This window comes from Vanellus vanellus (genome assembly GCF_965231255.1).
Source record: "Vanellus vanellus genome assembly, chromosome: 2".
NCBI classification, from domain to species: Eukaryota; Metazoa; Chordata; class Aves; order Charadriiformes; family Charadriidae; genus Vanellus; species Vanellus vanellus.
Window position 1 is genome coordinate 144,274,083 of NC_138906.1, and position 13,359 is coordinate 144,287,441.

Sequence of the window (13,359 nt, forward strand, 5' to 3'; positions counted from 1 at the left end):
TGACTATCTTTGAAGGGATCCAGGCCCAGTCTGTAATAATACTCATGATAGCTCAAAAAAAACCTTCCAATTCCCTTCTATAAGGCATTTCTTGTCCTTCCACCTGATAGCTACATTCTGTCCATCTTCCCTTAAATCCACCTTCATATCTATTGGAGACAGGAGTGCTGGGGGAGGAAAAAAAAAAAAACAAAGCCCCACCCCCCAAACTAGGACTTTTCAAAGGGTGGGAGAATGGAAAAGAAAAACGTCCAGGCAATTTAGAATAGCCATGTATTTCTCTTTTGCCGATCTCCACTCCTTAGACACAAACAGCCTGATAATAAATTTTGATAATCAAGAAGAAAATGAAAAGAAACTATGTTTACAACTTCCCTCAGAATGAATGAGGAAACTGAAAGAATTATTACTGCTAAACCTGAATCCTTGAAAATAGTCTCTATACAAAGTATTTCCTAGAGTTCCCAATTTTTAAAGTTACAATATTAGATAATTTCATTTTCTGTATATTGCAGACTATATGCCGTGTGTTTGCATGCAACTCCTGGGAGCTAAATTGTAATAAATGTATTGGGATAGTAAATTCATTTTCCACACATCCCCTGCTGCCCCTTGGAAAGGAGAGTTTGCTTTATATCTGCAGTTTCAAAATTAGGTCTCTGTCTCTGCACAGGAAAGAGTATTTAAGTCTTTTTTTCTTGTTTAAAAATTTTAATTTTCAGTAACAAGTTAAAGAAAAAGACATAAAAGATTATTATCTTTACATGTAGCACAGCTCTCTTCAATAGCGGATATATCACTACTCAAAAGTCAAGAACCTAGCAATTTATGTTTTTTTCATTGTAAAGAAGGAATGACAGTTCCATTCAACAGGCAAGTTACTGCTGCAAAACTTTCACTTTAATCCCTCCAACTTTTTGGAAAATGTTGAATATCTTAAATCTAATATAACTCTGTTTTTCTTTATTTTCTGACCACATAATACCCTTCTGATTTCTGTCTTCCTTCCCCTATTATCTCCATTAGTTCAAAAACACATATCAGAGCACACTTAACTAGGACAAATGAAAAGTATATTTCACTGTCAATTCACTGCTCTTTTCTCAAATGTGTGAATATCCTGGTTGTATCATCTATCATTACATAAAGCCTAGTTATTCACATGACGGCAAGATATGATCATATCAAATTATAAATTATGTTGCACTAACTGTGGAAATATCACACTAGAATTACGCAAGTCTGGATTTGTTTTACAGAAGCCTATTATACTGCATTGCAGATGGCTACCCTGTCCCGGAAAGCAATTTGCAGTCACTGAACACTACACAATATGTTGACTTTGATGGTGAAGCTGGTGTAAGTTCCTTCTTCCCATCTCACTCTTGGTTGTGAATTCTACTACCACAGTGTATCTTACCAGTCAGGTGGTAAGCAGCCCAAATTCAAGGTAACACTGATTAGGGATGTGAACTTCTTCAACAGGCTAGTGTATCACATAAGCACACTATACTCTTTTGCTCACTTTCTGTCTATGGCAACTGACTCCACATTATCTGACTATTACTATAATCCAATAATGGTTTCTCCACTGATAGACTTTAAAACTACAAGAAGTAGGGAATTCATGGCTGCTGCATTTGGTGCTTCTGAGCACAGAAACAGAAGCCCTGGAGGACAGTGTTCTGCTCAGTACATAGTTCTGGTCACTACCACACAGAAGGTGATGAATCTATAGGAAGAGGAAGGCAAAATAAAAACCAAAACCAACCACGAAAAAACCTGCAGAGCCATGAGAACAAGCAATGTCAGACTAAAGAACCTCTCATCTTTTTTTTTTTTAAGTCCTGAGAGCTTTGAACACTTCAAGATTACAGTAGTAAAGTTGCTGTGCTAAAACACTGTTCCCTGCTTTGCTATCTTACCATCTCCGTGCATAACTGTAAACAATGCATGACCACAGCCAAGGGGAACTCTGAGTGTACATAATCAGCTGGGGAAATGCTAGGGAAGGTCTTACGCCAGCAACAGAGCAGAAGACATCATCTCACATCCCAAGCAAGAGCACCAAGCAAAAGGTGTTGTCCTCAGGAGATGCCAGAGTCCCAAAGCTGCAGACCAGAAAACGCAAGCCATCTAGGACTAAATAATCACAGAACTCTCAGTAAGAAGTCTTCCTGCAACACGTTGACTGCTGAGCAGTGGGGTACTGGGCTAACAGGTGAAAATTTGCGTGTATAACCACCATGACTGATGTATAAATGAACACTTCTGGAAGCAGTGTCAGATCAGAGACACAGACAATTTCTCTTCTGATAAGTTTACACCAATCTAGTTTTCTCAGCCAATCCCCATCTCCTGAGATGAGCTGATCAAACAGGTACAGGTGACACCTAAACAGTAAAGAAACTATCCTGAACTGAGAAACAGTTTGTCTATAAATTTGTCTATTCACTATTATAAACTATTCTGTCTATAACATTGCAGGGAGAAGGAGGTTGTTTTAAATCATAAAGAGCTAGCAAAGTAATTTGATACTATTTCAAAAAAGAAATTATAACAAAATTTACAAACTTGTAAAATCTAACTTGCAATAATAAATTATTTGCACTCAGGCATCCAGTAACATCTAAGTTGTACTAAAGTGTACTTGGTAATTATCAAGAGTAACAGATGTTTATACAGTATCTTTTACCCAAAAACTTAACTGCTTTGCCAGCTGTTTATGAAAACATTTCAAGGGCCCACTGTACAGCAGCTATACATGCAACTCCACCACTAAAATAGACAGGCAGTAAAAATACTCCTCACTGGAATATGTTTTTCAGTTCAATCTGTGAAGTGCAATAACAGAATGAATGCAGTAACAGAAATTACAATTAATACTTCTACTTTTGCAGATATCCAAGTAATTCTAGCAATAATGTGCTTCATTATGAGATGTCAGGCCTGAATGTTTTTAGCTCTGTTATCTAAAAACCAAAAGTAGGTAGTTAGACTGAAATTGGACAATATGACAACCCCTAGAAATAACATTTTTTTAATCCTCTCATTAAAAGTGATAGGCAATTGATTGGTACTGTTATAACTGAATGAAAAGTTGATTTTCTCTTATAATATTCAAATTAATTGGGTAAGAGGATTTTTATTCATATCAAGTGACAGGAGGTATCAGACTAACCTGTAACAACATTCTAGAAAGCTGAAGGAGCCAACAAACATTCCTATTGTGAAAATAAGTGACTTAAATGAGCAAAGAGTCTAAACCTTATAGACCAATGTACTTCGTAAACATTAACATTCCAGAGAAGATGGAGAAATTATATTCAAAACTGTATACAAATAAGAAATACAATTAATATCAGGCATAAAAAACATTCAAAAATATATGTCTAGAGACATAGGGTGAACGCATTAACCCTGTTATGAAATACAATTACAATCTGTCTTCAAAGATACTCAAAGATAGTATTTGAGTATGACTTCTGACAAAGTTCCTCTTGGAGGACGCATTAATGATGTTGGTGACAGATGAAAGATAAAGTACTCCCGACCCAAAAACCAAACAGGAGGTGAGCTGTAACAGAATAAAACGCTATAGCCAGCTTTTCTGTTCATCTACATGAGGTTCAAACAATGAAATTTCAGTCCAACTAGAATGTTGTGTCAAAGCATGCAGGTGAAATAGCTGTTCATTTCCAAAGGAAAAAACAGAGCAACATTCTCCTAGATTAAAAAAGAAGCAAGCTGTAAACTCAGATAATAAGCATAAATTAAATTAAGTTGAAGAAGGCAATGTAGGTAAAAGCCTCAGTTCTGGCCAATCCCACTTAGTATCTCCTCAATGTTGCTAGTAAGTATAGTTCAGAGATCTGCTTGTCCATTGTTTCTTAAAATTCAAATTATTTTTATTTTTTTTGTTATTGCTTATAGGTCCTCCAAATATAATGAGGACCGAGGTAGAAACCAAGCACTTTTAAGAGCTGTAATAATATTCTTCCAGACATATTAATAATTTTGTTTTCAATTACTGTTTAATAGTTTAGGAATGTTAAAATAACTTTCATTTTTAAAGAGTTTGCAGACTTATCTAATAGAATTCTCTGGAGGCATGTGAGAAAAAGCACTAATGACAATGTCAAATAAATGACCTCCCCTCCACACATTCATTGTTAGTGTCAACAAGTACTATGTTCTGGATACAAAAGAAATATACCAGAGATTGCCGTGCTCTTTGCCTCGTAAAAACAAGCGAACACCGATTCATAAAGCAGTAAGGTTCATTTTCCTACAAAAATATGTATTTATGGAAAAAAATCATTTTCCAGTATTCACAACTCATAATCACGATTAGAAAACTGCCTGTTGAACAGTGTGTTCAATATCTTACAGTTCAAACTGTCTTAAAATTCAACACATAAGTAGGTTTCACTCAACAACAGTTGCTACAATCTTATTAAAACTTCTTTAGAAATATCTCATCTCAGAATTTCAGAGTCCCTTTTACTTTTATTAGTGACATTTTAGGAAAAAGTTTATTTTGAATAGAGGCCTAGAAAAGCAAGTATTTTTTTAAGCCAGATATGCTACAATTTTTAGATTGATGCTATCTAATCATATCCTTACTTGTCTACTCCAGGAAATGGACACCATGTGTCAGATAACAAGTTTTTCTGAAAGAATGTGCAGCATTTTCAGGGCTGGGTTCCAGAAAGATTAGCTTTATGAACAGTGCAGTTGTCCAATGGTCCACAGGTGTTTCACAAGAATTTCAATGGAAACCGGGGTATTTATTTACACATTCCACTGCTGCACTGGAAACCCAAACACAGCAGCTTTGAGCATGATATAAAGCTAACAAACAGTTTATCATCTGCATTAAATGACATGGAGAGACAAAAAACCAAAATAACGCATACACACAGACTTTTCCAATCTTTAAATTGTTTTAATGCCCCTTTAACAGAGATGTCGTCTTTGGCTGCAGAGGCTGGCAGTCAGTTATAATTCCATTACAATATTAATAATGAAAACCCCAAACTGACTGGCTTTCACAACTGTTTTCCATTACTTCTGAATTTCATACCAAAAACAGTTTTGACAAAACAACTTCATTTCACACTACAAAGGAGGTTATGGTTTACATAATCTACATAATTGCTATATTAGCTGTAATGAACAGCAGACAAAGGTGATGTAAAGGACAGAAGCTGTCTTGGAAAATTTAAGTTATTAAGAAATTACTTAAGATTTAACAGAGCCTCAATGCAGGATTGTTTTCACAGTACAGTGCTTGCATCACCAGTGAACCTGTGACCACAGATGACCATAACTAATACTGACGTCGGATATCCTTATTTTATACCACATTTCATCGTAACTTTACAAACACTTGCAGGGTTAACCCCATTCTACGGACACAGGAAAGCTTCGGCACAAAATGGCCTGTTCAGTCACTCAGAAAGGTAGCAACACAACATCAACAGAAAGAGCTCATCCGGTTTCACTCCACAACTTTTTGGTTTAAAAAAAAAAAAAAGAAAAAACTAAAGTCATCACAGAGAACCAATATCAACTGCACACAGAATTCATGATACTGAAAAAGTACTTAGTATCTTTTCCACTTCACAACATCTTTTGTTGGGAACACTGCCGATTTCCCAGATTATTTTGGAAATAAATCCTCTTGCTATCTTTCAAGTGCACTGCTTGAACCAGCAGACACAAAATTTTGCAGATGTTCCTTTTGGGAAGTGGGACCACTCAAACAACTTGTCCCATACACACTGAAAATTTTCTGCAAGTATGAGCTTCATCGGAAGAACTGGAAGTTACAGCATGCAAGTAGATAAACACAAAAGCCATAAGACCAGAAGGACTTAAGACATACAAGGCGGCTGAATTTTCCCACATTAGCTCTGCCAAACAGAGTGCATATACTCTGGGTCACATAACATGATAATGGCAGCATCCTTTCAGGGCTATCACAGGGGACAGATCAACCCCCATTTTCTGAGGGTGAAACCCAACAAGAAGAGTCAATGGGAAGTGCTCTTCAGAGCGCCTTACAGAATGAAGGGGGTTGCTGCCTACTGGGGCCTGGAACTCATAAATTGCTACAAAGGGCATCTGAAGATTGGACAAGGGCTATAATAAGATTTTTTGAAGGAAAAAAAGCAAGGACAAGCAAAAGGGACAGATGAAGGTTGTTCAAGGAGGAACAAGCACAGGAAAATAAAAGGCAAAAAGCAGCCACCTTTACACAGGTGACCGGTCAGTATGCTTGTCCAGCACCCTATTGCCACAGTCTGTCCTATCTTCTTATTAAACTATATTTCTAAATGTTTTCCTGGGTGAAGAGACTCTATTCTGCTTGCATAAGTGTGCATGGAAGTGTACATGCAAGCGGCTGGAGCTGGACCACACACAGGTCATAGGGTGCAGGCACCTGATCTGGCAGCAAGCAGAGAAGCCAGAGCCCACACATACTGCCTGGGTACACGTGTCAGGGTGTGATTGCTAGACACTCAGCTGGACTAGCTGGCAAGTAGGATAAGAGGATTGGGAGCCAAGTATTGGAGCAACCATCAGGCTGGGCCAGATATCGGAGAGACCAGAGAGTTTGAAATTTGGCTACTGGAGGGACCAGGAAGTCCAAGCATGTTACTGGAGAGACCAGGATATCTGGGGGTTGGCTACCGGTAAGTCTAGCTACCAGAGAGAGTTGTTTGTATATATGCATCTCTTGTGCACAAGGCAACTGGGAGACCAGTGAATCCAGGAGCCCACCACTAAGTAGACCAAGTGTCTAAGGCCAGTTACTGGAGGAACCTATACTGTGTTTTTACCCGTGGAAGCACAGGTCTGAGTACCAGCAAATGGACTGGGAGATGTGGGCTTTTGTGGTTCATATGCCCACGTGCCCGCAGCTGGGGTGTCCATCAAATCAAGGAGCCAGCTACTGAATAGACTGAATGCATAAGATCAGTTACTGGAGGGATCTATATTCTCTGTGTGTGTGTGTATCTGCATACAGATATATGTATACTTATTTATTTTCCACAAACAGGCTTTCACCCTGATCAGCCAGAGAGGGGAACAGGACATGTCCATTGGCGCTGCTTGTGTTTATTTAAGTGCTGTATTCACTGTCTGTGTTGGCCTATGTTAGCAGCTGTGTGTATATGCCTATATGTATTGTACATATGCATGCCTATTAGGAATATCTGCTCAGCCTCGCTATTGGCTGGACCTTGGGACACGGAGCTATGGCAGCTTTGCTTCTGTCAGGCTTCCAGCTTTAGCAGCTCTTATCACAAACAAAATTAAACATAACTTTGTTAAAGCCTTCTGAATTATAATTCCAACCATTATGGAATCAAGGTGATAAGCAGTCATGAAATGCTCTTTTAAAACTCCACTCATTACACAAAGTATTATCAATTAAATGAACCCTCAAACAAAGAGAAAGATCATTATCAGTGTAATTAATTATGAGGAAACAGTAGTGAATTAACAGTAAGATCGATGTTGAAATGTTGAGGTGGCTCCAAGAGGTGGCTCCAAGAGAAGTGACTTTCATCTAGCAATGTTAGTAACCAGTAATGTTGGTGACCATGAGATGGTGGAGTTCAGGATCCTGAGTGAAAGAAGCAGGGCAAAAAGAATTACAACCCTGGACTTCAGGAGAGATGACTTTGGCCTCCTCAAAGACCTACTTGGAGGAATCCTATGGGTTAAGGCTCTAGAAGGAAGGGGGGTGGAAGAGAGCTGGTTAATATGCAAGCACCACTTCCTCCATGCTTAAGATCTCAGTACATCCCTAGGAGTAGGAAATCAAGCACAGGAAGCAGGAGACCTGCATGGATGAGCAAAGAGCTTCTGGAAAAACTCAAATGGAAGAACGAAGTTTACACAATGTGGAAAAAGGGACTGGTCACTTGGGAGGAATACAGGAATGTTGTCAGAGTATGCAGGGATGCAACAAGGAAGGCTAAGGCCCACTTGGAATTAAATCTGGCAAGCGATGTCAAGGACAATAAGGAGGGCTTCCTCAAATACATCAGTAGAAAAAGGAAGACTAGGGAAAATGTGGGCCCGCTCCTGAATGAGGTGGGTGCCCTGGTGACGGAGGATGCAGAGAATGTGGAGTTACAGAATGCCTTCTTTGCTAGTCTTTACTGCTAAGGCCAGCCCTCAGGAACCCCAGACCCTGGAGGTAAGAGATAAGAGTCTGCAGAAAGGAAGACTTTCCCTTGGTTGAGGAGGATCGGGTTAGAGATCATTTGGACAAACTCGATGAGGGCTGAGGGAGCTGGCAGATGTTATTTTGAAGCCGCTCTCCATCGTCTTTGAAAGGTCATGGAGAACAGGAGAGGTGCCTGAAGACTGGAGGAAAGCCAATGTCACTCCAGTCTTCAAAAAGGGCAGGAAGGACCCAAGAAACTACAAGCCAGTCAGCCTCACCTCCATCCCTGGAAAGGTGACAGAACAGCTCATTCTGGATGTCATCTCTAAGTACGTAGAGGAAAAGAAGGTTATCGGGAGTAATCAACATGGATTCACCAAGGGAAAATCATGTTTCACCAATCTGATAGCCTTCTGTAATGGCATGACTAGCTGGGTAGCTGACAGGAGACCAGTGGATATTGTCTACCTCAATTTCAGCAAGGCTTTTGACACTGTCTCCCATAACATCCTCATAGGTAAGTTTAGGAAGCGTGGATTAGATGAGTGGACAGTGAGGTGGATTAAGAACTGGCTGAATGGCAGAGTTCAGAGGGTTGTGATCAGTGGCACAGAGTCTAGTTTGAGGCCTGTAACTAGTGGTGTTCCCTAGGGGTCACTACTGGGCCCAGTCTTATTCAACATATTCATCAACGACCTGGATGAGGGGACAGAGTGTACCCTCAGCAAGTTTGCTGATCACACAAAACTGCGAGGAGTGGCTGACACACCAGAAGGCTGTGCCACCATACAGCGTGACCTGGACAGGCTAGAGCATTGGGCACAGAGGAACCTAATGAAGTTCAAGAAGGGCAAGTGTAGGGTCCTGCACCTAGGGAGGAATAACCCCATGCACCAGTACAGGTTAGGGGTTGACCTGCTGGAAAGCAGCTCTGCAGACAGGGACCTGGGAGTCCTAGTAGACAATAAGTTGATGATGAGCCAACAGTGTGTCCTTATGGCCAAGAATGCCAATGGCATCCTGGGGTGCACTAAAAAGAACGTCACCAGCAGGTCGAGGGAGGTTATCCTCCCCCTCTACTTTGCCCTGATGAGGCCATATCTGGAGTAGTGTCCAGTTCTGGACTCCTCCGTTCAAGAAAGACAATTAACTGCTGGAGAGAGTACAGCAGAGGGCTATGAAGATGATCAAGAGACTGACTGGAGCCCCTCTCTTACAGGAAAGGCTGAGACACCTGGGTCTGTTTAACCTGGAGAAGAGAAGACTGAGAGGGGATCTCATCAATGCTTATAAATATCTAAAGGGCGGGTGTCAAGAGGATGGGGCCAGACTCTTTTCAGTGGTGCCCAGCGACAGGACAAGCAGCAACAGGCACAAACAGGAACAAAGGAAATTTCATCTCAACATAAGGAAAAACTTCCTTACTTTGAGGGTGGCAGAACACTGGAACAGGCTGCCCAGAGAGGTTGTGGAATATCTTCTGGAGATCTTCAAAACCCACCTGGATGCATTCCTGTCCAGCGTGCTCGAGGTAAACCTGCTTTGGCGGGGGGGGGGGCGGATGGTGAACTAAATGATCTCCAAAGGCCCTTTCCAACCCCTACCATTCTCTGAGTCTGTAACCCAGTTCAAGTGCAATGCTTTCAAAATGCACTCGGCTCCTGATGTCGTACACCTGCATTCACATAATGCAGAACATCCCTGTGCTATATCTGTGGTCAGGGCACATGAAGAATGGGAAATGAAGACATTCAGCCAACCCCACAGAGTCGTTCAGGTCCACCAAAGTGCATTTGCTACAGTTCAGACACTTCAGTATCTTTGCAGCGCTTACCACCTAGCTTTTCAGAGCTCATTACCAGGGTAATATTCATTACCAAGGTAACAAATGAGTAAGCGCATACATATGAATGAACAGAGCCAGTTCTGCTCTGATGCTACATTAGAGTTAGCAACTCATGCTTGAACCTTGAGTGCCCACTGGAGACACTGAAGAAAACAGTTCAGATCTTGCACTGAAGAAAAGAAACTCTCACCAATTCTGAAGAACATGAATCTGCTCAGAACAGTTAGCATTATCTACATGAAGCCAACAAGATCTCCAAATTACACCACTTCTCCACTATTTAGGGTATTCAGACTCTTGTCTTGACATTACTCTGGGTTAGAGTGAGTTTACTATAGTACTCCTCTGGAAGACACATACCTGAACAGCGGCACTACCAACTGGCTTCTAAAACATCAACTTTTTTCCCTTTGCTATTTTAAAAAATCATTTAATGTTTGTTTCTTTCACTCTCTACCCAGGACAACACCAAATAATGCCAACATTGCATGACCCATATATTAGTAATTCATAAAAGTTTGGTAAGTAGCGTTATCATTCATTAGCTTTAAAATTCTCTTGTGATACATGGCAGTAAATAAGAAAAAACATCTTACCAGCTTTGGGCGTGTTTAGTGTTTTCATTTCCATCTTGCTACACTTATTAACACTGGAACATCCTTTTGTAGTCTTTACTTTCCCAGTTGACTCCAAAGACTGTGTAAGATTTGCATTTTGATTTTGGCCATATATTTTAGAAAGCAATAAAGCACTTCCCTCTTTCTCATCTATCTGCAAAAGAGAAACAAGTTCACAATAGCATTTCCTTCACGCAGTTGAAGAGAAATGGAGACAAGAGCAACGAGAAGGGATCTTAATAGATACTAATCCTCATTATCAAAATATCTACATAAATATATACATCCCTACCCAAATATATGCATCCCAGTGTTCCCAACAAAAAGCAGAAGCACACAATACCAAACACCACTTGTGCAAGTAGTTTATGAACTGAATTTAATAGAAGTCTTCTGTAGATAAAATCAATAAAAATTGTGAGGCTTTTTTTGGTTGATATTAAAGGTTTCAAAGTTCCTTGCAGCAAAACTGCAACTCAATGTACTGACATTTCACTACCAGCTTGTTTTTTTAACTGCTTTTGCCAAAGCATTTCAAACATTTGAATACAAGAAATCCCAGGCCAAGATGCAATTCATACCTCAGCTACACTGAGAATTGTATTTGGGCTCAATACTGATAACTTTTATTTATTTGAAAAAGATTTTTCTGCATCCACTTCACAGAGTGAGAGAAACCTACCTAAGAAGCAAGATCAAATGTAGTAAGAGCAAAGGTATCAAAATCTATTCTGAGCAGATTGATTATTTAAGCAGAGATTGTTTGTGGTGAGCTCAGATGCTATCTTTTAGTAACAATACTGTACAAACAAATATCCTTTCTAGTGCACTGTTCAGTTTACCTCCTTTAATTTAATTTCTTGGTCCATCTCCTTAGTTTCATTCTTGAGACAAACTGTGATACTTTTTCCTGGTGGTATAAACCTTGGCTTTTTGGCTGCATTTCCTAGCACTTGACTTGGAGCTGCTGATCGTCTCATATTTAGTTGTACTGCTCTGGGGGGTGGAGAGGAAGGAAGGAAGCAGATAAAGACAACTGTAGTTAGAATAGGCTTTAAATATAAAAATATAACCGTAGATAAAAATATAAGCACTATTTGAAAACAAAATAAAAGATAGCATAAAAGATTTTCAAAGAATAATCTTAATTCACAAGCATAACTGTTGCAATGCATTGTTTAAGTACTAACAAAGATTGTCTACAGCAAATTCTGCAGTTGAGCACTTCTTTTTCCATTTGAAAAGCCAATAATGCAGTTCTCAATAGCAAGAAATGCTCTGGAGATGTGCAATGTAGGGCTGCTTAACAAACTTTCACCAGTATAAAAAGAAAGACAATTTGAAACAGAACTAAGAATTCTAAACACTTAAAACGTAATTTTGAAAAGCCCATTATTACTGCACAATGAACAAAGAATGTTGAAGGTATATCTGTGAGTAGTATTTTGCATTAAACAGTCAATTATATTGGTCATTCAGATTCACTATAAGAAGATTAGAATTCAGAAGAAAATTATCTCAAAATTACAGAGGAATTTATCACTCCATGTTATGTCCACTTGAACAGTGGAAGGTTTTCCCTCAAAATATGACCATTATTCCCCTAAACAACCTCAGAAGAAAACCAAACATACACCCATGTTAATATGACAAAGCATACTTGCAACCACTAGAATAACAACTTATCTTAATACTTCAACATATTAGAAACAAAACAAGAAAAAAAAAAATCCAATAGAATAACCCAGCAGCTGGAATGATGAAGACAAGCATGGTACAGCAATTTATGGAACATACTTTAGTTTAATCCTCCATTCATACACGGACTATTTATTTTAATTGACACACACACACACACCCAACTATTAGGTAAAAATAAACTATAATACAGATTGCAGACACAAACTTCTTTACCTCTCTACCATCTTGAAAGCACGTTTGCATCCTGTTGCAACAACCAGTGTGTTTCTGCACTTTTTTGACACTACTCTGCACTCCAGTGGCTTAATAGGGCACAACAACCTTTCTTTCCAAGATTTGCACAGAAGTAGTAACAGAGTACTGTCAAAATGTTTCATAAACACGCAGTCACTAATGTGAATACTGCTGTCTCCTTCATATGTGAACAATTATGTATACGATATATATATATATATGATGCTGTTACTAGATGCAAACCTTAATGGCAAAATGGCCTGAACTGTTGTCACTTCCATGATGGATATTATTAAAAATACAAGGAAAGAGGCCTCTGGCTGTGTCAACAGCAGTTCACATGTTATGCCTGCTCGACAACAGCATTAACATATGAACTTTAGTTAACCCTATGCAATAACGGAGTAGCATGGTTATTGTAACAGGAGTACCTGCAGTGTAAACAACTGGAAGCCACTGTGAAAGTTGCAAAGGTGTCAAGAACCTTCCAGAGGAGCAGACTGTGAGTGCCAGTGCCAGCTGGCTGACCACAGCCAGCTTCAGGAGGCATGTGAATTTGAACAAGTTCTCTACCGAATCCTATAATGCATGGTGACACTTGGTAAGACAACCCAGGACACCCCATGACTCTACATGAGGACTATGCATTGCATGGCTGAACTGCTACACTGGCCCTGCCTACTTCACTTCCAGAGCTTGTCACGTCTCCCATGGAACAGGGGAGTTGTGCAATTGATGAATTGCACGTATCTGTGATTAAAATGTTTTGGTTT

The 13,359-nt window shown here is 39.6% G+C and overlaps 1 protein-coding gene across 1 annotated transcript in view; it reads right to left on the reverse strand.

Moving 5' to 3' along the window:
* RAD54B (RAD54 homolog B) overlaps window positions 1-11,631 on the reverse strand; it is a gene marked incomplete at its 5' end in the record, with an annotated part of 68,013 nt that extends 56,382 nt beyond the window's left edge. The window contains 2 exons of the mRNA XM_082499348.1: window positions 10,631-10,805; window positions 11,494-11,631. Coding sequence (XP_082355474.1) covers window positions 10,631-10,805; window positions 11,494-11,631 — 313 coding nt within the window. The remainder of the gene's footprint in view (window positions 1-10,630; window positions 10,806-11,493) is intronic.
* Between the last annotated feature and the right edge of the window lie 1,728 nt (window positions 11,632-13,359).